Genomic DNA, 25,761 nt, shown 5'->3' on the forward strand with positions numbered 1-25,761 from the left:
TAAAACTGATGTAGAAGCTCAAGGAAAGCTCTGACTTTTGCTTCAGGGAAAGTTGTTCCTTTTCTGGTCTCTAAATAATTCATAAAACTAACATAGGAGATGAGGGAAACGATTTTCAATGCAAGAATATCTAAAGACTCTTTTAATTAGTGAGAACTATCAGGAGACATATTCCATTAAAAAAAAATAAAGAAACAGAAGTTTACAGTTATATAGCTAAAAGATTAATTGTCACTAAACTTCATAAAAAATGGCATTTTGGAGGAAGGAATAGTAATTAAAATAATAGATTTTAATGACAGAGCCACTACACTATATCCATTAATTTTAAGGTATAAGTGCCATACATTGAGCTCTATTGCTATTAATTGTATGTTTAGTTTTTTTAAAAAACATTGTTAAAGTCTTTCATTAAGGAAAAGGACATTAAGGCTATGAAATGATGATGATTAAAAAAAAAAAAAAGGAGTTCTATTCTACCATCTTACATCATCACGTTGTCATATCAAAACGTTCTCTATCACTACAGGAAAAGCAATGCTATATTCCAGAAACCGTGGGTGTGCAGAAATGAATCGCTCTGGCAATAATTTGCTTTGCATATCAGTATAAACCAGAAGAGGGAACTGATTTAATATAAGGAACAATATACTGAATTATACACTCAGTTACTGTGAGAAACTTATGGTTGCGATTGCAACAAACATGACCAAATAATAAAGAAATCAATTCTATGAAAAGCTAATTTCTTATTGTCATAAAAAATACTACTGGGCATATAGAAACACCTGTTTTTAAGAAAATTGGAGACAAAATATTTCTCCAGAAGAGGATAAAAAATGTTTTGCTGACAGGAGAAAAAAAATCTAGAGAAGAACCAATAAAGACTCTCAAACAATCACTGCTTCCCAGGATTATCTGTTGCAGCAATCTGCACTGTTACAATACTGTTATACTGTAAACAATAACACTGCTGCACTGTATTATTGGGTTGAAAAATCTGTTCACCTGGGTTAAATACTTACTGAAATCAAAACTGAGCTCAAGTTTAGCCATCAAAGCTTAATTTCTACCTAGATCTAAACAGAACCTGTAACTTAAACTATTGAAACTCTGCATGAGAGAAAAGCCAAAAATATTCATGTAGGAATAGAATGTCATCAACTAAAAGACCAGTGATGCAAGGAAAGACAGGCTCACACACAGCTCTATGAAATGAAGAAAACTCCACATCATCTCACAACATGGCTTTCACACCCGTTTCTTCAAAAGGAAATCTCAGATGTTTTTAAAACATAAATCTGTGGTTAAATGCACATAAACAGATAGAAATTTGTATGTATGAACAATTTAATTTCCAGCCTTACACATAAATACCTTTAATCTCAATAATTTTAGTAACTAGAACTAGGCTTTGTTACCGAAACTATATACAAAATAATGAGTGTACAACAAGAGTAGATGATTTAATCTATTTCATCTTTCTAGAAGGTTTAAGGAATAGTAATTACACCACCTTTTATGTGGTGTTTTTGCCCTTCTGAAATGCTTCCTCATATGTAACCTTCAAAGCTGTCCAGCTCTAGAAATGTGATACCAAAAAGAAAGTGTGGTAAAAAAATGTGGTAAAGAGAGTGCACAACAACAGGGTAAATAAGATAAAGAATTTATTTAAGAGAAGGGAGAAACATTGACTTGAAATGTGAATAAAAGTTCAACTTTAAATGTCTTCCAATCAAGTGGCATAACTTGAGTCATGCATTCAGTCTTTCTTGGGTATCATGGTTTAACCCCTGCCAGCAAATAAGCTATCAATGCTCAGAGCTCACTCACTCTTTCCTGGTGGGATGGAGGAGAGAATTGGAATGATACAAGTAATAAAGATCATAGGCTGATTTAGGAAAGACTTAGTAATTAAAATGTAAATAAATTTAATACCGGAAAGAAAATTATTATTATTATTAATAATAATAATAATAATAATAATGGAATATTACAAAACCATGAGAAAAATAAAGCCCAAGAAACAGAAGTGATACAAGTGAAAAACAATTGCTCAACACCAAACAACTGATATCCAGATGGTTCCCAAGCAACAGCTGCCCCCTGCCAAACTCCACCCCAGTTTTTTTGCTGAATATGAAACTATATGGTCTGGAATATCCCCATGGTCAGCTGTCCTGGCTGTGTCCCCTCCCAGCTCCTTGTGCACCCCCAGCCCCCTCACTGGTGTGGTGGTGTGAGAAGCACAAAAGGCCTTGACACGGCATAAGCACTGCTCAGCAATAGCTAAAACATCCCTGTGACATTTTCCAGCTCAAATCTGAAACAAAGCACCATTCTAGCTACTGTGAAGAAAATTAACTCTATCCCAGGCCAAACCAGAACAATGGGGAATATTTTTTTATGTCCTGAACTTTATAATACTATGTTCCAAGGCCAGCTTTTCCTGTTGGCAATGTTTGGTTTCAATTTATTATTATAACAGAAGAACTTACAACTTTTTACAAGTCTGTATAGATTTGGGGTTTTGTTTTGCAGCATTAAAAAAAAAAAAATTACTGATGGATATGCTTTTCCACAATTTATCCTAGAATAACTTGATTTCAGGGCTCCTTCTTTGCTCTGTCCCTCTGATGGTTTACTAATTTCCCCCAAAATGTCTGCCTCTGGTCCCAGCCTCCCTCATAACCGCCCTGCACACATCAGATGTATTCTTTTCCTCTAACCACATTCTTTCAATCACACTGCTGAATCTCAGGGAGATTAAATGGTCAGTATCTGTGTGAAACGAGGCAGGGACTTTTCAAATTGCAGGATCAGTTTACCTAAGGGAGCCTATCTGATTGTAATTCAGCTACTGGTGCCTGTTATCAGATGTGAACTGGAAGCAGTTCTCCCATGCTACCTGCATTCACCTCTGTCAGGCAGAACTGCTATGGGAATGCAGAGTGCCAAGCCAGATCCAAACGAGCTGGTATACTTACACAGAATAATTCAGTGCCTTACCTTTATCCTAGCTGAAATCCCAGAAGTGATACAGCCATCCATACCAGCTGGCGAGACCAAGTTCAGATGGGTCTGTGAAAGCAGGACTAAAAAAATCACCAGAGAGTTGTCACGTGCCTTCATCAGAAATGGAGATGTAGCATGTATCTGTTGCCTGAAAGTGTGATTCTTGGAAGAACAAAAACATTGGAAGCACAGCACAAGGCAGACAGAACGGGGTCTCACACAAAAGAATGCAGGGCTAAGGTGCCAGAGCAGGAGCTCAAGCCCATGCTTAGACTCTATTTCTGGAAGAAACAAGTGACACAGCTCAGATGATTCTTTGCATACTCTGCCTTCATCATCTGCTATTTATCAACACCTCCTCATGCAGGGAATGCCTGAAGGTGTGACCTTCAATAAAACTAAGGCATGACAGGTGAACTTGCAAGTCAGTGACCAAAAGACTGCTCTGCTCATGCCCATGCACGTTTTTCAATCATAGAGCAAGCTCAGGACCTGAATGCAACAGAACTAGGAAGATAAAAGAATATTAGAGCTGCACTGAGCCAAGAAGGCTCTCTCCATAGAAGATCAAAAGACAGCCAAAAGGCAAAAGGACCATGTTTATTCATAACATCTCTGCTCAGGAAGGCAGAAGATTTGAAACTCATCATATGACATCGCAGCATGACAAAAAGGTGACCTCATACATGCAAAAGACCTTATACGTAGGCAGAATATTCTCTTCAGCTTTTGTAACTGATTACATTTTAGCAACATTTTTACTGACATCATGTTTGTATGGTAATATAAAAATATTTTGTAAATATATTAATCAGCTTTTATTCCTACAGAGTTTAGGTACAATAATCAAATATGATAATTATCACATCCCTTTGGTTAGATTTAGCAAGTATAAATATTAAAAAATGCTTTCAGGGAACCTTTTGGAAATATGCACTGAAGTCTAATTGCAATAGAGTATAGAAGAAAGTCAAATGTGACAGGTTGTATTTTGCTTATATTATACAGTACTCCCATACATTAAAAAATCAAGATTACTCATTAAATTAGAACAATTTAAAAACCCAAAGTGCTGTTACAGTAACACAAAGGAATACACAGGATATTAGTTATCAATGCTTTATTATTGAAAACAAAATTGAAATTCTTTTATCTGGCACATAAACAATTATTTCTACAAAAAGGAAAGCCTACAAATCTGATAATTTATACAAATAACAGTTTTTCAAAAATAAAATTTTAATTTAGTAAACTTGTCTTGTGCTCTTTTTTTTTTTTTTTTTTTAGCACTGTCTGCAATAATCCACCACAAATCCCTGAGCAGAGAGACGTATTTTAAACATGTTTTAAATTTATCCCAAAAGAAGAGAGTTATCAAGCCCAGACTTATATTTAAAAATGTATTCAGGGACATTCTTGGTAAATTTACAGAAGTCCATCCTTTTTTTTTTTTTTTTTTTTTTTTTTTTTTAAAGAAACAAACAAAACCAGTCATCAATTTAAGCATGACACCGTATCACAGGAGTGCTCCCCTCTTCCCCCTTTTGTGCAATGAATAACAATTACCAAACAAGAATAAGTACGCATTGAAGGAGACAAATAATGGTTAAGGTGAATGGTTAAGACCAAGAAGCCATCGAAGTTTGATGGCTGTTGAGCAAATAAAGCTGCAGGATACCACAGTTCTATACCAAGCTCAGGTACAGTTACTATCTATTTCTATATCTTTTCCAAGAAAGTCAGCAAAGCAGGAGAATAAGTTCAAGCTACCATTGTATTCTAACACTGGTTTCAACGATCAAGTAGAAATTCAACTTTTGATCCTTCAATTTTGCTTTTCCAGCAAGAACATTATTTGAGAAAAACTTGACACACTCCATAAAACCAAACAAACTTGCCCCTCTGGCCCTTCTGGTTGTAAACTTAGCAACTGATGGTATTTTAGTGAGCAAGAGGAAAGAAAAGGAAATACACATAACTACAGTTTTTCTACTATACTGACTTTGAATCTATTTTAATACAGAATTAAAATCCAAGTGTAAGGGTAGAATGACCAAGAAGGTAGAGTATAACTCAAGTGTTCCCTTTTCCATTTGGTACATACACTAACCACAAAACAAATGCAAGTAAAACCAAATAAAGGAAATAGCAACACTTAGAGACTGTTGTGTTAATGGCAGGTAACATTGCTGCAGTCAAGTAATAAATAAATAAATACAGCAAGGTGTTCTTCTCTACATTTTTGTTGGAATGGTGCTCAATAGTTAAAAAGGAATATATAAACTAAAAACCCCAAACCCCTTTTCAGTAATAAAGAGTTTTTAACAGAAGATCCTGAAGCAGCTTCAGTTCAAGGTGCTCTACCACTTTAACATTTTATCTGACATTATGAAAGGAATACAGAAGCAGATACCAAAGGGCCATTAAATGAAATAGTAAATTTTCTTACAAGCAATAATACTTATTCCAAAGAAAGAAAGCAGTTAACAAATGTCCTGGAAAAAACAATTACTAAAGCTTCATATACTTTGATTTAAAATAAATTATTTTTACATTTAAAATCTGAAGACTAAAACAGTAATGAGGCTAAATCATTCTGAAACAGAAATAAATTGAACCTCACCAAAAGCATATTTAGATATTTGACAGCTCTGCTGCTAGCATGTGTCAGAATACAAATAGAATGCTAATATTTGGTTAGAATCTGAATACGTTTGTTTAAAACACCAACAATATGAAAAGGAACTGGCAACCACCATTACTGATTCCTCTTAATCTACACTATTTTAAGCATGATCAAATCGAGTCCCTTCAGTTATTTGCTAGCCTCATCCATGCATAACATTCCCTTTTCTCTGAGTTGCTCATGAAGTCTCATTTTAGCCTACCCACTAATATTTTCAAATCCCATTTTAATTAGTAATTGTGAAAATATAATATGCAGAGTCCAATTTAAAGTTGGACTTATCTGATAGCAAAGTAAAGAAAGTCAAACACATTATTCTATAATACCAATTATTTTTTTCTAAGATGACAGTCTGATTACACTGATTTGCTATCAGGACCAACATCCCTCTTGCTTGTATTACTCAATCACACCTCTGGTCTTTTTTTACCAGCCTACGTACTACATCTGATGTAAAATACAGACAGCTCCTTGGTCATTCTGTCTATTTCACAGAAATTTGATTGTGCATCTCAAGAAAACTGCACTATTAGTTAACAAGCTGAAGTAACAGGCATATTCTCAGTTAACAACTTGCATTGCTGTCATCATGTGACACGTTTGAAAAAAACTGGGCCATATAAGCTGTGAAATTGGCTAGCAAGTGGCTCAAAAGTGAGATACAGCAGCATTAAGACAAACTGCAAACACATTGGATTTAGTACACATTTTAATAAGTTAAAGTATCAGCAAAATACTTTGACCTGCTATTACCACTTTAACTCCCATATAGCTTAGTGTATACTGTGTGATTTTCCCTTAATATTTCTATGACAGTATACATTTCAAGTACCCACCCAAAAGTAAGCAATATGGGATTTACAATTATTTATCAAATACACCAAAACAACTTCTCTCACATGCCATTGTTCCAAACATATTTGTTGTGTAACAAGTATTTCATGAATCCCTCAAAGTCTCCCTTTTTCTACTTCTCTAGCAGAATAGCTTCTCCTACAGCAATTAGGACCTCTGATCCTTGCAGTCAAATCCAGCAAGTTCTCTGACCTGACAACTGTGTGGAAGTTCAAGTTCTTGGGTTTAATCATTTTAAGGAAAAGAAGTTCAGAGTTTTCATTATAATGTTTTGGATGTTTTCAAACCTTGTTTCTCCATGATATTCCACAATTTGCGAAGATTGGACTGGGTGATAACATCATCAGGTTTAAGTTGAAGAGCAAGGAGGTAGTTTTCTTCAGCCTCTTTCAGTTTGCCATTGAGATGGAGAATAGCTCCAAGATTCATTAGGGCAGCTGGATACTGGTACCAATAAAAAAAAAGGAGGAATATTATAAATATTTTCAATTTTTCTTTTTAGACAATCTTCTTCCACTTAAATTACTCCCTTATGTTTGCTGATTTTTCATGGAAGCAATTTAGTAATTTAAGCAAATACATATAACAAGAAAAAGTTTCTGAACAGCTGCTGCATAGTTCATGCTTTAAACAGGTCAAGCTCTAGTGCCTACAGATGTAAAACTTCTCTCTTTAATGAGAAAACACAGAATTCAAAAAGCTTTAAATGTGGTAATGTTAGCATAACACAGGTTCCAAGAGAAAATTAAAGTAATCCAAGAGTGAATTACCAACAAGAATTTAATTTTAATCAAACCCCTTGTCAATAAAGAGTTTATAATCATTGGGAACAGTTAACACAATAATAATTGGAACTTATCCCTTTCTTCTCTTTGTCTTAATTGTAACTGGTAGAAAATACAGTCTGCTCTCAGATTCTAAGGATGTCCAGGAGTTCTAGGATATCCATTTAGATTCAGGTTGTGGCAATTATTTCTTAATGGATGATTGAATAAAATTAACAGTGGTGGGAAAATGCTATTTTAATTTAAAAAATGTTAAAATTTTCTAAAAAATCAATTTAAAAGCTTATGTTACTAGAATTTTTTTCATGTTTAGCTACAAAAAAATGCTTAGCTTGTTTTTATATTTTTCATCTCTGGGTTATTCCATTATGAAATAATAGGTTCTTCATGATAATAGCATGCCTGGTCACTGCACTGGAATTAACAAATATTACAAGGGCAGAAAAGCACATTTATGAAGCTGAAGAGTCTAACCTACCTTTTGGCAAGCACAGTATTCACATCCTAATGAGAGCACAGTAAAGACATTTGTCAAACCAGTACTTTGCATTCTAAAGAAAAATGGGAAAAGATACCATACAAAGTTCACTATGGTTCACACCCTCAGGTCATCCCAAGTTTCAATGAGCTTTAGGAAAACTCACTTTCAAAGTCACATAGTTTTGCCTCAGAGGGTAAGTGTTTCAAGCCACCATTCATCAGTGTTCTGCTCAAAATAATATTCAAAATGTGAATGGCATATCAAGACTACTGTGAGGGTGTGTTGGTATGCTTTAGGAGCTCTCCAGTGACAATAACTTCAGGAAAGTGGTTAGACACTGGAACAGGTTGCCCAGAGAAGCTGCGGAAGTGCTCAAGGCCAGGTTTGATGGGGTTCTTAACAGCCTGGTCTAGGTGTCCTTGCTCATGACAGGAAGGTTGGAATTGATGATCTTCAAGGTTCCTTCCAACCCAAAGCATTTGATGATTGTATAAAAATCTGTTAGGTAGTAGGCCAATAAAATATGTACTACAGTTGGTCTCCCAGACTGATGTGGCAATAGGAAATCATTATGACAAGAAAGACTTACCTTTGTTCCAAGCCTCTCCACTATGAAGTAAAGCTCATTACTCTTATCCTTTTTAATCAAGTTCCAACAAAATCCCTATAATTCTTATGTCCAAAACCTAAATTTTGTGGTGGAAATGTTGTTCAGATAATTTCAATACTTTATATTCTCATACTATATATTCATATTTTTTCAGCTTTCTTCTTGCTTCTTTTAACCTATTAATACACATATCACAAAAACTTATAAAGAACTGTGATGCATCAAATTTTCAGAAAAAATGGCTTACAGTTTAAAAATTAAGCAAAACAAAATTAGTTCAGCTCTCCTTATTGCAAACATCACAATGCTAATGAAGAAGAATCTGAAGATGTAATTTTTAGATTTACTTTTTCTTGCCTTACCCTGACAGATTTTTCCCACCTTCTCTAAGTCACTTATGTCATTCTACTGTGAATCAAACAAACAAAAATGCCAGCTGTGTTTTATATAGTTTTATCAGTTAAATACTCTTCAAAAGAAGATAAAGTAGGCCCCTGAAATGTAATCTATGCTATGAGTAACTCATATTGGCGGCCATACTTTCTGTATGCTCCACCTTTGAAGTGCAAGTCTTGCATACTGTTTTGTAATGAAATAATATACTCCTTAATTGCAGATGTTCTTGGTGCTAACTGATGTTATTCAAGTGAAGAACATTTGGAAATCAGCTCCCATGTACATGACTGTCTAAATACCCCCATATCTAATTCATTATTAGACTTCAGATTGTTTAAGAGAATTTTCTCAAATCATGAGTAGAAATGTCCACTCCCTCTAGTCATCCTACTTTGTTTAGTGAGAGTTCATGAATGAAAAAGCTTTCTTAAAGTTATTGACACAGAGCTGTCCTCTCACTTGAATTATAACTATGTGCGTGTTTGCACCAAGACAAAGCTTACAGGGGATAAGGACTAAAAATATCTTAAACCTAGAAAAACTCATAGAAATAAGACACATGTTTAAGTGTGCTCAGGGCTAATTCTACAGCATTCACAAAACTTACTGTGCAGGAAATAACTCAGTTGTCTCATATGGCTTCCAGAATTCCTCCCCATTTCCTCCATACCCCTCTGAAAATATGGTGTGTGTATGGGACTAATAAAAAACATCATATATATAAGACTATATGCCTAGCTAAGAAACTCTTCTACCATCATGTGTTTAATTTGATACATAATTTCAGAAGAGCAAGCAACAAAAACAAAATGAACAAACTGCATGCCTTTTAATGAAAATTTTCTAACTTCTACACACCATTTTTGATTTCCTGCAGTCCTAACAAATTCTAGGCCATTAATGTTCTACACAAAGGTATCCATGGAAAATGTGAACTGATAAATCATTTCAGGTAGTACTGAAAGTTCATTCCATCTCCTTTACATTTCAAATATGGAAGTGTACAGGATTTTGGAAAGACTGCTCCCTAACTTTCTAGGATATCAGTCACCCCAATGTCTATGGTTTATTGTAACAGTCACAAGAATTTTGCACGTCTGCAAGATTCTTCATCAGTGGCATTGCTCTCAGGCATTCAAAAAGGATGGTCAGAGGGTAAGAGAGAAAGAGACATTTGCTGTAATTTTGCTTCACATAGATTGTCTTTTATTAAAGACAGCTGATAAAACTTTTCAGTACGTTAACAAAGGCAGTCAGCAGCTACCATTGCAATAACATGGGACTTGTAGCACTGTATAACAAATGACACCACCTACTACTTCAGAGACTTGAAAGGAGAAACAGGCCTGCCTTCATTTCCTTCTTGAGACAGACGCTTTACATCAAAAATATCTGACTGGCATTTCTATTGAGGTATTTCTATTAAAATGCTGTCTTTTATGGTCTATTTGGAATTATTCCCATTATTAGCATTTTATTATGGTGCGCTTCTTTCCTTAGTGGTTTTTTGGGGGCGGTGAGGGAAGATGCTCATGGGGAGTAGGGAAAAGGAATAACAGATTAGTTAATGAATAACGAAATAACGCAAAGCAAGCATTTAGTTGCCTGAGGTGGTTTTGGTTTACATTGATGACAATTTTTTCAGTTTTTCCCTTAAATACCAAAATAAAAGGAGAGCACTGGGCCATGCAAAAATCTTATCAAAAAGTCCCCCCTAGAATTAGAGAATTACAGAATCTTCAAATAATTCAAAATAATTCTGAGTAGTATTTCAGGATTGCTCTACTGTAACCATATACAGTAGTATTGGACCCACAAACAGAATCAATCTTAATGATACAGAAGATGAACTGCCTTCTTGTTTGTCATCTCTGGCTCCACATACAGCACATGCCATAGCAGAAGTACAGTCCCAAACATGAAAAGACAATTTTTCCTCCTCCATGGTCAAAGAAGTTGTCGCCCTGATTATCAAGAGTTTTCTAAAGCCTTCTGAGTTTACATTCTTGTAGAGAACTTTCCCACACAACTTTCTGTAAACAACCTATTGTTTTGCATTCTTTCATAGAGGCGGAGAAATTTGATGTACAGGTAGTTTGTCCAGTGTCGTTGGAGAGGTGGCACATTCACCCTCCAATCCACTGGCACCTTTTGAGAACTATAAAAGATTGGAGTCAGAGAAAATAAATTAGTCTCTTCATCGTGACCAAAGCTGTGGTGCATTGTTTTTCCCTTGTGTCATCTGGTGACAAAGTTACGGAGAGAGAAACAAATACACAAACACTTAATCTAGCACAAATATACCTTTTGCATGGCATAGAAGTATGAACAAAGAACAATCCAAACACAAGCAAGGAAATCCACAATTGTTTTCCTCAAAGCTCTGCTTACAGATGACCTTCTTTGCTCAACACCACAGAAATCAGGGCAGTAGATTCTGAGATGAAAGAGTATTTTGTTGATTCTGGGGTACTTCTAAGGAAATTATGGCAATTTTTACCCCAGTAGAATCAGAAGTGGAAGATACTTCTCAATTAACCATTTTAAAAAGTCACTGAAAAGATGTTGCCAAAATTCATCTTGCTCTTAAGGAATTACTGCTGTGTCTGATACTACAGATATTTCAAAACAACCCCAGGACTGTTGACTGAATACTGTAATAAGTGTGGCCAACCTACCAGAAACACAGAGGCTGTGCATTGTTTTTAAAAAGTGCAATTAAGGACACATATTCTTTTGATGATTTCTTTTGATTTAAAGAAGGACACAAAACATCAATCACAAATGAATATTTCATGCCAGCACTTTGAGTTTAAAAGGGGTGAAGAATTCAGATATTTCTCTTTGATAACTGAAGACACATAGGTGGTACAATGACTGAGTAGTCAAACAGCAGATTATTAGTTCTAGAATGGCTCACTAGGCATGAGAGAAAATCGTGGTGGACTGCTGCATCTGATCAGTGGCCACTAAGTAATATGCTGTTGTGCCCTTTTTTATCCTTCTACAGTGATAGCAAAAATTTTCTCTTGAACTTTTATTACTGGTGGAAGGAAAAGCAGGGGAAGACCATGCTGTGAGACAATTGCTGCCAGCTGCATCTTACTCTCCAATGCAATACACTGACAACACTGTAAATTCGTCAGTGGCACATGGAAACAGACCATTTTATCGGAGTGATGTGGTGTTCTCAGATAAACCAAGCAGCAGTTATGGAGAGAGACTCATGTTTCTACTTGTTTCTCTACACTATAGGGCTTCTAAAGAACTGCAGTTTGCATATGCTGTGTCTGGTATTTTGTCCCAAACAGTACATGAACCACAGCTAAGACACTGATCTCCCGTAAGCTGGCTAAGACAACAAAAGTCAATTGTCTAGGTACTCATAATTTGGTGCAAAAAACATGCTGGATCAAGATGACAGGATGTATTGCAAAGAAGTATGGATCAGACAGAATAAAAAAGCTAAAATTCAAAGTTGAAAGGGATTTTCTGTGTCATCAAAGCAGACAGCAAAACATTCAGTCCTGCTGGAAAACAAATAAACAAAAAAAATCAGCATCTTTGCAAGCTCTTAAAATGAAAAAATGCTCTGCAACTTTTCCTCTACAAAAGTTAAATACATCACTTAAATTTCAAATCTGCTTATGAACAATTTTAGTAAGTATGCTTTTGTGTCAACAACAGTTTCCAGTTTAAACAGGTAAGAGGGGAAATGGAGAGGAAAACATTTACTCTGCCAGTATTAATTTGAAGCAGAGCACAGTTTAACAGAGTGCGGCGTGGGTCTTCGCTCTCCCCGGCTGCACACGGCTCTTGGGAGCCCAGCTGTGGCGTAGCTTCCACGTGCTGCCGGGGTTTGCTGCCACGGGTTCCTGGACACGGCTCTGTGTCTCGGGCGCGTGGGCTGGCCAGCCTCTGTTACCGTGCGCTAGGGACCCAGCAAAGAGGAAAGGAATTTGTCCATTTACTCCGTGCTTGGCAGGAACGGTTTATTGGTCACACATGGCGCGATTCGATGGAAAGACGCGACCGCTCCCGGCACTCGCATGGGAGAAAATGGCGCCTGGGTGCCGGCGGGATAGGGTTTTATGGAGGGGCGGGGCGAGAGGATCCATGGCCTGCCGCCCAATAGGGGCGGCTGCCGTGGCGGTGACGCCAGCAACAGCGACCAACCAGAGAACCCCGCAGGGGCGAGCACCGAGCCTCGGGCTGAGCGGGATCGTGTGGCTTGGGGTGGCCAGCACGGCGTTTCCCGGGGCCGGACGGCAGGGTGGTTACAGGAGCGGCACAGGGGTAAGGATCCGGCAGCGTGGGGGCAGAAACCGTGGGGGGGAACAACACGGGGGAAACGCGGGATTACAGAACTTGACTTATTTTAACATAAATTAAAAACGCTAATCTAAACCCAAACTCCGGGATGCAACAACAGAGCACAGTTTCCACTGTTGTATTAGTCCATATAAATGGACCCAAACATCTCTGCTGCAAAGGGAACCTCTGTCCCTATCTAATTACCTTAAGAATGAGTAACATAAATAGCTATATAAATTTAAAGAACAATAAACCAAGGCTCTGGAGGGGAGTGGATCCTTGGATTTAGTCATCATCTTTAAGGGTAGTATGTTCTTAACACTGAATAGAGAAAAACCATACCTATTGTTTACTAAAATATTATTAAACAGAAAGAGATCTCATTCACTGTTTACCAAATTAACACATTATTGATTCCAGGGAAGATGAACACCCTGCAGAAAAAAAGGACCTCCAGAGAAATAATAAATAAACTAATTAAAATATTTTAAAAAGTAAATAGTAATTAAATAGTTTCTGTTGAACACTATTCATATATAGTTCCGGGTGAGGATAATATATTATGCTAATAAAGCAGAAAACCAAAACGAGTTAATACCTGGTCACCTTAACAGCTGATGATACTACAAAAACATTATGGGTTTTTTTAGTTTTTTGGTGCTTTTTTTTTGTTTTTTTTTTTGTTTTAGTTTTTTTTTTAGTTTTTTTATTCTTTTACACTTGGATACTCTCATCTGGACACCTAAAGCAGATGACACTTCAACCCACCTGGTGAAAGAAGGATATATATGAAAATTGTATGCATCTAATCTTGTGTATTTTGAAACACTGGAGACTCTTCTATTTCAAATTGCAAACTACATGATACATATATTTAAAGCCAGAAATTAAAAAGTGAAGGAAGGGTTTCTAACCATTTTTTTCCTATTTATGGGTGACAGATGTGGGAGTCTTCATCCACAAGAATACCGTGAAATTATTCAGTTTGCTTCTGGATTAAGATAGCAACATCATTAAGGAAACCCACGGCTGTGAGTCAGGGAAGAGTTCTAGACTTGGCATAGGAAGGAAGCATCAAGCAGTCTGCTTTGTTTCTCAAATTACCACATCAGTAGGGGGCATTTTACTATCAATGTTCTCCAGCCAGTGGAGATTTTTTTTCTCCCTCAACATCTTGTTCACCTCAACCCTCCAAGACTGCTCAGCATATTATAAACATAGTTATCCAAAACCAAACTACCATATACATGTTACATCTTGATACTGAAAAACTAGCTACCATTGGCCTTCATCTAAGCTCAGGGCAGGGCAGTTTAGAGATCAGCAAAAGCACGTGTTACAACTGTTATAGGCTGTGGATCCTAACAACAGCTGAAAACATCCCACAAAAATGTACTTAGACTTGTAATTTCTGTGTATCTAGACATTTTTTTACCAATGGTCATGCATCAACTGCTTTGGTTTATGCTTAAGAAGTCTCCTAGTAATCACTCAGTTTATATGGAAACTGTGATGGACATTTTTAGATAACATACTTGTGTTACCACAATAAAAGCTAGAAAGGAACATACGTTATGAGCATTTCATATTATGGTTGTATTAGAAAAATAAAAAAAATAACATTTTCCAGACCACAAAGTGTTTCTAATTAAACTTCTTTGCTTTACAGCTTAAATATTGTCATCAGTATAGGACAGGATAATCTTATTCAGTTTTCCTCACACTTTAAGATTCCATTTAAAACAAAGAAATCCCAAATTACTTAATTTTTGTTTATAGAAACCCAACTGCCTGCAATTTGATGATTTTAATATATAGTTATGATTATGTTATAAACACTTAACAACTTATTTACCTTATCCAATACAAATATGCTGCAGACTAAGTAGGAATTCTGTACTTCAAGCAAATGAAAAACCTGGTGAACAGAAATGTCATCTGTACTATGATAATGACAAATAGAAATTGCTCAAAATCTTTCACTAACAGAATTTTGTCCTATAAATACAAAGTAAGCTTATTAAAATGAAAATCAATTTGTGAGTAAATATATTTTACCTGCATTTTCTTTCTAAACCTTGGAAAACAGAAAAGCAAAGGGCTTTGTGTTGTTGCCTAAAGACGTTCATTTAAAAGATATGTAAAATCTTAAAAAAAATTAACATGGTTCACCCCAGCAGCTCACATGCAGGGCTGATTAGAATAGCTGTCCATATTAACACAATCGAAACTGGCTAATCTTCAGAGAAAAGTCTAATGCAGAGATCATCAGAGTTTTTAATCACAATTATACTCACACTATTAGCATTAAAACATGTTCATTTTTCCAATCAAATAAAATGTCATTAGAAAATAAAAATGTCTGCTGAGACTGAATGCATTATCCATTTACTTCTGCCCAGATACTCATCAAATACATCAGTACACAGAGAAGTTTGTAAGCTTTTCCAAGATGCTTGTAACAGGCATATTGCATTAGAGTTTCTGGTTTTGAGTAGACTAGACAACAACTGCAGTTTCAAAAAGAAGTAATGTTGATTTCTAACCTTGAAAATTTAACTAAGTTCTTCTTAGGGGAATCTCAATATAATGAGATTTTCAATATTTCAACCCAAATGTTCAGTTAAACATTAAATTTCTAACAAGCCTTTGCACCTTTGACTGACAACTGAATTAAATGCTTGAGAACCAGATTAATATTGGTATAACTGTTTGTTTTCTCAAACTATTTAGGTATTTATAGTCAAAAGGCATTGTTTTCAGGCTCGTTGTATAAACCATTATGTAACTTGGCATACCTGCTCTGAGCACAAAGAATAATAATCTTGTTAATTTTTTTAAGGCTTCCATCATGCACAATCATTATTAAGACAGCCCACAGACAGAGAGTGGTCTTAGAGCATTATAGAAAAGAAAATGCTAGGAGTCTCTGAGGCATTGCATATTTTTCTTTTCTTTGTTCCTTTTCATCTGGCTCCTATCACTTCCATGCTTTTTACCTAATGCAATAAACTTATGCCCAAACTTGTCTTGATTTTGATTTTTATGCACAGAATTATGAAAGCAGCTGAGAAGAGAGGCATGTACTAGAGGTCCTTTGCAAAATGCTGAATTACAGTGTTCTGTGTAATTGATAAAAATTCATGCCTTACTTTTTGGCAGCCAGTAACTTGCATGTGTCCCCTGTACAGTATTTAGCAATTAAATGAACAGTACATATTAAAATTATTAATTTCCACAATAAGTGCACAGATTTAATTTTTATTCTTACAGTTTAAAGATTTCAGGGGTGCAGTTTCTAAAATTTAGTCTTTTGATCATTAATAGTAAGACCATTAATTGCTCAGTAGTCTTTTATAAGGTTGCGACTTCTAAAAAAATAAAATCACTTGCAGCTAGGGTAGCTTTATTTACCACATCTGAATGGTGACACATATGTTTACAGCAATTAATAACAATAACAGCAAGACATGTTCAGTGGTAGATGACACATTCTACTCTGAAAGACTGCACTTGATGCAGCATATGCTGACAAATGCTGTTTATCAAACAGAAGTTTTCTGTATTTGTCAAACTAAAGATTTAAGAAATGGACACATGAAGCAACAATTTGAATAATATTTTCCTTTTGTAAAAGTGTTAAATTAGTTACTTGTAAAGGCACAAGAGGACAATTAATATTTGCAAGACTAGCACCAAGAAATCAAAGTTCAATTCCTGCCTCTGAAATTCAGTGTTAGAAATTATTCAGTGAAACCAGATGCTTGCTCCAAACTGGACCAGAAAAAAGCCCTCTATGGCTGGGGCAAAGTATAGTCTGAAGCCAGTAGAATTGCTAAGCAATTTTGTAGTTGATGACTCAGATTATTTTGCCTCGATTTTTACTACACCTATCACTCATTCTATATGAACACCACAGGAACCCACAGAAATTAACTTAGGGTTCTACTAGTGAACTTTCTGTTCAAGCTCATTTTCCCACCCAAACCAAAAAGTTTGTCTCCTGTGCAATTTCCATAATCTCTGTTCAGAGAGCATTTTCTTCCTCTATTATGGGTTAAACATTCAACTTGTGAACTAGTCAGCAAAAAAAAACACTAGCAATGCAGCTATCTGAATAGAATTTTCCAAACAGAATTAATGAAGGATCATGGATCTTTCAAAAAGGACAGAAAATGTCTGATCATTTTAAGTGCATTTAAATGCAGTCAGAATGTGAAAAAATGAAGCAGAACTACTGAGTTGCAATAAAACTCCACCAAATAACTCCCCCATAAATATATTAATCGTTCACATCCATAGAATCTAAGAGACATACAGTAAATCTTCCTATGGAATTTATTCTAGGGGTTTTATTGGGATTTTATTTACTGTTGCTGTTTTATTGGAAGAAGTTTATATTTTCTTTCATACTGTAATTGTTTGCAATGAGCTTGAGGGAACCAGATGTTGAGGCAACTGGCACTGTTACAAACCTTAATGTCAGATTAAAGTTATTTATTGTTAAGGAAGACAATCCTTACTGGAACACCTGAAGAATTAGTAAAACTTCCTTAGCCTAATAATAAAGCTGTTCATTGTATGGGAGACATTTCAGTAGAGTAGGTACAACAGATTACACATTTGCTCTCCAGTAACACTAACTGTGGTAAATAGAATCATGTGAATGCAAAATGAAGAGGTAACCAATAAACAGTGGGGTTTAGACAGACTCAAAAAGGGACTGTTCTTGGGGGGAACAAGCAATGCTCCATCCCCTCCCCACTGCACCTTCTCATTTGCAGTCATCTGATCTCTGGACTAACTTTCTGAGGCAAAAATATGTTGAAACCAATACTAAAGTTACTTTTAAAAACAAATTCAAAGCAAATTACTTCATACAGACACCTGCCACCCATCCCCTTCCTAGCGGTCTGCAAATGTACAGTTCTTTTCAGGCAGATCTCAGACCAAAACTGGCCTCAATACAGGGCATTTCTCCTCTCTACACAAAATTACAAATAACATTCAACCCAAAGGTGTGGGAGGGTGGGGGAGAAGACCACTTGCAGCAAAACCATCTTGTGAGAAAGCAACTTACTCCAGAACTTGTGGTGGGAAAAAAAATCTAGTAGGATATGTCAATACACAACTAAAAATCATTCCTCAATTGAGAAATACATCAGAACTACAGATTAGGAAGAAAATTAGAAGTTATTTATTCTGGAACATCCTATTGAGAATGTATAGTTGCTGGGTTTATTTAATGGGCATTAAACTCACATTCTTATGAGTTCTAATTGCATGATAAATTCCTTGCATTGTTTCTAGAATCAGCACTAGAACACTCTATTAGGAAAAGCCTTGCTGGATTCTCTTTTAATTGAGTTCAAACAGATGGTTTAATTTCTGAAATACTAATCTATGGGTGCGAGTTTTCTATTTCATGACACTTTATTTCTGATTTACACCAAGGGCAAATTTACCAGGCAAAGGCAATCTTGCTCTCTCCAGGAACTGATGTAGGAAGCACAGTATCCCCTTCTAGATTACTATCAGACTGTAAATCACAATCAAGTGCATAAATCTATCCATGATACACCATTTTCAATTCCACAATTTCAGGAGACTGCATCTTCACAAACTACTACCTCTCATCATCTCAAAGCATAATGATTTGTTTTATTTAACTCAATAGTACAAATCTAGACTATTTAGTTAGGAAACTAAATATTAGTTAGGAAAATATTAATTAGGAAATGAAATTAATTAATTTCAAAAACCTAGTTTTCAAATCATTCAGTAAATGAACATCACAGTTGAGTACAAACACAAACATTGTATAGTTTTTTTATTCTTTAAAGGTAAGGACAGGAAATAAAGAATATCAGCCTACTAAGATGTAGAAGAAAAACACTAAAATGCTAGATGAAACAAATCTGCACTCCAAGGGATAGGCATAGCTGACTTTACATAATTTTCTTTCTTCAAGCACTTTTGATGGTGGACAGAACATGAGATAAAGACTTCATGAGATTAAGATTGGCATAATGAAATTACATATTAAAAATAATGTGAGATTTCCATTCAAGTTAACTGAGGTGCAATTGTATGAAATTTCTGAATCAAAGTCTTGACAATGAAATAGCTCAAGCATTACTTGTTATGAGAATGCCTTCACGCTGGAGAATTTATGAACTATTTAAGGACTACATCACCTAATAATACTGGAAGAACATGGGTAGGTGTTCAGAGAGATAACAGAATCTATAAATTAATACTTCTCTGATTAACTTCTTGAGAAACACACTAAACAAAAAATAAACATGTATGATTTTTGTGAAAATATGGTCTTTTTCTTTTTTGGAGATTTAGTCACATAACATTTTGAACCTGTGAGCAACAGAGCCTAGAATGGAAAATGGTTGCATTAACCAAAGTACCCTGAGGTACCTTTTTTTTTTTTTTTTCTACTGTGAAGAAAAGACTTTATTAGCAAGCTCAAAAGGTATTGCCATCAGACACACTGAAAACCTGGTATGACCTATGTGCTAAGTAAATAGCATATGAATTATCAGACAGTTTCTTTCTCCCAGACTACATGCTTAGTACAAAATTACTGTTTCAACAGTTCTTGGTAAGAGTAACTGATTATTTATGGATTCTAAAGATTAAATAAATTAGAAAAGGGGAGTTAGTATACAGATGCTTATTTGCAACATTTCTTTTTCCCTTTTAATAAAAGCATGTCTATACATTTCACTGTTCATGAAGTTGAATGACTTGGAAAATACATTACGTCAATAATTAGACTGTAGAAGGACTAATATTTATGGGAAATTTGTAAACATTTTTATAGCTAAAAATGAAATTAAAAACACTCTGAATTACCATAACAATTAATTTCTGGCTTACTTTGCCGACTGTTTCTGGGTATGCACCTTACTGCTGGGAAAATTTTAAGCTAAGGACAGCTCATAGGTTCTTGCCTGCTTCCACATGAGATCAGAACATATAGAGTCCAATTTATCTCACATATGCAGGAGAAAGAGAAGCAACTTTAAACAAATCAGTGGTGGTATTCCAATCTGTATAAGCAGAAGAAACTTGAATGAATGTATTTTCATTTCAGTCATTTAGAACTTGCACAGACAAAATAGCTCTGTATTGATTAGAATATCAATGTACAACAAATTATTCTAGATGGGAAATAAACAGCATCTTAAACACATTTTAATTCAATTTCAAAGCTCACAAATTACACTGACCAAACCAACTGATCTTAGACATTTGTGTGTTTAACTGCTTGTATAATCAAGAGAGTACAAATCAACTCCCCATAACCTAACTCTCACAGAAGTGAAGATGAGAACTGTAATGACAGGATTTCCAGCTTGTTCCTCTGCAACTTACACAAAGATGAATCGCAATATTGAGAACTAGATTTAAGTATTCTATAATTGCCCAAAAGCACATTCAATCTTTGCTTTTACAGAGCTGCTACAATGCAGGAGAAAACACATGTATGATTTTCTGGGGTAAAGCAATAAATATTCTCATGTATTTCCCAAAGGAAATTCAGTGTTTTCCACAGCGGATTAAATTGGTTTTCAAATTATATAACTCATTCTGATATTGTATTTCAGGTCCGGTAAATATCCCCATTCTAATAGCCTGTATTCTTTCTTTCTCCCTTGATGGAGATCACAGGGATGGAAAACAGTACGTGAGGCTTCTTGTTTCTTCTGTTGTATTTTTTTTAAGGTGGGAGACACTAGTCTCTGCTGAAGTAGGAATACTTTAAGATTCAGAGCAACACAGAAGCCTGTCTTGAAGCTGACAATTGTGCACAACAACCCCCCTCAATGTGTAATAAAAATATTTTGGAGGGCTGTGAACAAATATAATTGCAAATACAGAAAGACACAGTTCTGTTCAAAAGAATAAACAACGTTTTTACCAAATAGCTGGATGTAAATAATGTATCTGCCTTGGACTTAGCCCCAGACAAGAAGGAGTGAAGCAAAACCACAACAAAAGAAAATTGAGCTGGGGACTAATAAGATTTTACAAAGCTCAGGAGGAGCAGAGACTTTGTGCATGGATAAACTCTTCACATAGGGAAATACTGCTATTTCTGTGCAAATAGTGAAGAGTCTTTATACCTGAAATGAAGGGAATCTTGCATTCACTTAATTTTCTTGAATTTTTCCATTCTGTACAACCTTTAAGCTAGGTCACCCTTGAACTTTGCAGACTGAAAAATGTCACAGGTATTCTGAAATCAAATCTCAGAGTCATTTTTTCATGGTGTTTCAACAAAGACAGTCTAATCAATTTACAGTAACCAAGAAAGGGCTCTCTTAAACTTTTAAGATCAGAGAATGATGCCCTCTTTTCAATAAGGATGTTCCACTATGTCTCCCAGTGGAGCTGATCCTTACCTAAGCATCTCACCCCTGTATCTGTTTGAATTCAAACTACTAAAAACATGTTATCTGGAAATACAGTTCTCATCAGTCACGCCTATTCTTCTTATTAGGAAGCCTGTTTTAGTACCTGTTTTAGTGCCTGAAAGTCCTACATGCCCTGTAACAATTGGTTCAGTCTTTAGCAGGAAGAGAGGAAGGACTGGGTCCTGGGAAGTTTTCTTTTTCCTCACACCTTCAACAGGGACAAAGAAAGGAGGCATTTTCAGGAGGCCAAGAGCCCTGCTGGGCTGGAAGGAATCCACAGCCATTCATATTACTGAGGCAGAAAGTTTGGCACACTTGAGAGGAAGCCTTAAACAACGCGAGGCTTAGCAGCAACTGGTGCTGGGAGTAGGAAGATGTGCAGCCCTGACACAGGGCAGGAGAAGCTGGGAGCATCTCCGAGGGCACATGGGCAGTCAACAGAAGCTCCTTCTGCTCCACTTTCAGTACAGGCAGACAACTGAACAGATGGATCTGCTGGATGCTAAGTACTTAAAAATACAGCTCTGTGGTCATGCCATAGCACCAGTAGATAAAGCTAAAATATTACCAGGTGTTCATTATTTTGAATAAAGAAGTAAACAGGCAGAACAACATTTTAAAACAAGGATTTGCAGCTATAAATTGTCGTGTTTTACTGACAATAATACATAGTGTTAAAACCATACATATACTGTTTCTCTAGGGAGTTATGTCAGCTTTATTTGTACTATGCTCCAGAAACCAGGAGTATGGATGGCAAGGCACTCCAGCTGCATTTGAATAACAAGGACTAGGTAGACCTGCTCAAAAGAGCTGCAGGAGCAGCAGGAGATACATTGCTGATAAGGGATCTGCTGTATCCCTGGAGCAGTGTGGCTGTGACATTGGATCCAGTGTAGCCAGTTTTTCTGTCAACTGAGGATCAGCGGCAGATAATGCAAGAATTGCTGTTAAGCCATCCACTATTGCCATAATCAGTAGATTTAACATAGCATAAGCTCTTAAAAAAGTTTATGAAAATTCTCCCTGGCAATAACAGGACATCTCCTTAACAAAGCTGGCAATATACATTTAGGCTTTTCCCCTCAAAATTACTCCAAATCCGATAAAGCTACGTGAAGCAATTACTGAATGTTCATGAGAAAATCACAGGAAAATTTGGCACAGAAACGTTGAAGGAAAAAATATATAATAAAGTAGATCTTGATTACAGATGTTTCAAGACAAAAATGCTACATTTACTTTATTTTTTTAAAGATGTATTTACTAGTGGAAGTATTTTCTTTTAGAACTCCTGCCATGAATAAACCCCATGAATTTTGAACACTTTCCTTAAGAAGGCAGTGAAAGCATGTTATCTCTAAGGTGCCTATGAAATTACAGTCAATTATGTAGAAATCACTAGCATTATTTTTTCACCAGTTAGACAGCTTGAGGTAGAGCTTATTGCAAGCCTGAAGCCCTTGGCATGAAATCTGTACTCCAGCATCGGGAAAAAAGATTAAAGAAGCACTTGTAGAAACTGGTTTTTAATATGGTGTTAACTGATTACATAAGCCCTTCAATTCAAAAAATAGTTTCGTCCCCCACATCATGATTAAATCATCTAGTGGAAATTGTATTTATTTTGCTTATAGGTACATTTCTCCTTTCCCCCTCACTCTGTGTGTGTGTCTTTATGTATGTTGTTACAGTAAGACATTTAATCAAGCCCTTTTGAAGTGGTAGAGTGGAAACAGCTGAATCTGACAATGTGTTGATGACATGGGGCTTAAAGCTGTCATGAGCTCCAGATTGCAGGCAGCACTAATATGTGGTTGGGATGGTAGTGACTTACAGGTCATGACACCTCCTTGAGGAATGCTCCTAAGCCAATCAGCTCAAGGTGGTGGCTCAAAGTCTTAAGGCTCTGGTGAGCTCTCTTTCATTTAATACTCTTGAGGTCACACTTCAAAGTGCCCTTTCTTCTCAAAAGCCATTGGCCATATGTGGGGGTTCTAGAGCAGCTTTTTAAAGTCTGAGCTTCAGGCTCAGACTTAAAAAATTAGAAACACAGCTCTATTACACAAATGATATCTTAAAGGTTGAACAAAGGCTGAAGCTTAAGTTGGTATCTCACACTCTTGTAAAGAATGGCAATTTAAAGTTTCCGGATGACTGACTTTTTCCACAACAAAGCAAGCTTAAAGCTCACATTTTAAAGTGCCTAACAACTTGTTAAAACAATTTCCTGGTTTGTGAAGATTACAATATGTAGGGCACACAGAAATCATCTCTGAATACAGCTTTTCTTCAGCAATACTCACACTAATTACTGTATAAATGTCCAAGAAATTTTTGGTTTCATTTCTTCATGCAACTGAATTTATTAATATTGGACTAATGTCATTAATGTACACTCAAGCCAACACTGCTAGAACAAACACATGTGTTTCTCACTGAGAAGGCTCTAAAATGATTTTGTTTTGATCATGGTACAACACACAATGCAGTAACATATTTTTTGGAAAGCATTCATAATAATCAAGGGGCTAGGGAGGCTAATCTCTGTAGGTTACCTACAGAGTTGAAGGAAGAAAAGAGTCCTGTAAGAAATAACTGATTGCAAATAAAAGTAGGTTTGTTTTATGAACTGCTTCCTCGATTGCTTTCTACCCCTTGGCTGTCCAGCGGAAGTTGACTCTCTGAAAGCTAAAATAGACACAGCTTGAGAAGGCTTGCTTCTTCAGTAAAGACAAATTGTTCCCATCTTCAAAGCAGCAGTGTGTTCTACAGAAAATATTGTTCTTCTGAAATTTGTCTGGAAATTACTTTCATGGAGGATAAATCCCCATCTACTGTAAATAAGGCCAATTGTGAACATTATTAAGAAAACAGCTAGGTCTATATCTCAAACACGAATACAGCCAGACTTGTTTTTAATTTGCACCCAAGCTCCTTTTCAGCTGGCGCAGCTATTGTATCAGTGTTTTAATTCTTTCACCATCTGCAGACAGAATGTGTATCCAAAAGCAAGGATGGCATTCAAGATGTGGCTATACATTTTAACACACCTTTGCTGTATTCAGTCGTTCCTTTATTATGTTTTTTTTGCAAATACTTAATTCATTGTAATAAGACTTGTAATGAAAAAAAAAATGTATTCTCAGACCTCTCACAATTAGTTCAGTGATTAATGAATCATCCCCAATATTGCAAAAATAAAATCCTTTTATGCTTGCTTTCTTAAAAACAATAGCCTGCAAGTTTCAGAGAAGTTACATTTTCTGTAACTGAGTACTGTGTTTCTGGCAATGTTTTTAGCTGCCTTAGTCACAACTTTTCTAAAAATGGATTAGTTGAATGAGAATGTGACTCAGACATGCAGGCATATTGGTGCTCACTGTTGTTCTCCCATTCTGAGACACTGAAATAAAAGGGCTTGTCTAGGAGACAAATGCAAGAATGGAGACTGCTGTCTGGAAAAAGCACTAAAATAGCCAGTTAAGTATCTCTGAAAGTAGTAAATCAGGTGGCCATTTAAACTGGACATGGGTGCAGAAAAGCTCAGCAGAGCAGTTTCTGGACCCAAAGGGCTTATACATTAGGGAGAAGATGAGGAATTATTGTGCATAGAGTATTGCTTCATTCCAAAAGCAACAAGAATAGTTAAGAAACCAAAGAAAGGGATGCAAAAGGAAGATAGAATGCTGAGAAGAAAACTGTGTCATGATAGCTAAATGAGCATAAAAAATTCACTAACTATCAGTAAAAGACTATGTTTACAGTATTACTAAAATATCTTACTGCTATTAAGGACTGTATTTTATAGTAGCGTTATTAGAGATATTATACAATATGTTATATTTGTAAAGAAATAGATACAAGAGAGTGGAAATCTGTGTTCTGTTTCAGGCTGTGCTAGATGAAAATCTCTCAGGAGCCAGGCATTGGTCTAAAGTTATTCTAAATAACAAGTGATAATTTAATTGTCTTGGCACAGTGAAAGAAAGAAGTTGATTGTTGCATCCCGGGTTTGGGTTTAGATTAGGGGTTCTAATCTATGTTAGCTAGCCGAGTTCTGTGTACCCTCTTGCACTCCCCATGTTTCCCTCTGCCCGCGGTGTTTCGCTCCAGGCTGCCTGCCGTTGGAGCTTCCCCCCACCACTCCTGTAACCACTCCCTGTCCTGTCCTGAGAATTCTG

General features: G+C 36.1%; 1 protein-coding gene across 3 annotated transcripts in view; it reads right to left on the minus strand.

The window, feature by feature from the left end:
* Positions 1 to 3,619: 3,619 nt before the first annotated feature.
* The window catches only part of TMTC2 (transmembrane O-mannosyltransferase targeting cadherins 2), a 238,626-nt gene continuing 216,484 nt past the window's right edge, over positions 3,620 to 25,761 (minus strand). For all 3 annotated transcript variants that reach the window (XM_053942254.1, XM_053942257.1, XM_053942258.1), the window contains one exon: positions 3,620 to 7,000. In XM_053942254.1, the coding sequence (XP_053798229.1) occupies positions 6,818 to 7,000 (183 nt within the window). In that variant the 3' untranslated portion in view covers positions 3,620 to 6,817. The remainder of the gene's footprint in view (positions 7,001 to 25,761) is intronic.

The sequence above is a fragment of the Vidua chalybeata genome, chromosome 5 (genome assembly GCF_026979565.1).
Source record: "Vidua chalybeata isolate OUT-0048 chromosome 5, bVidCha1 merged haplotype, whole genome shotgun sequence".
Classification (NCBI taxonomy): domain Eukaryota; kingdom Metazoa; phylum Chordata; class Aves; order Passeriformes; family Viduidae; genus Vidua; species Vidua chalybeata.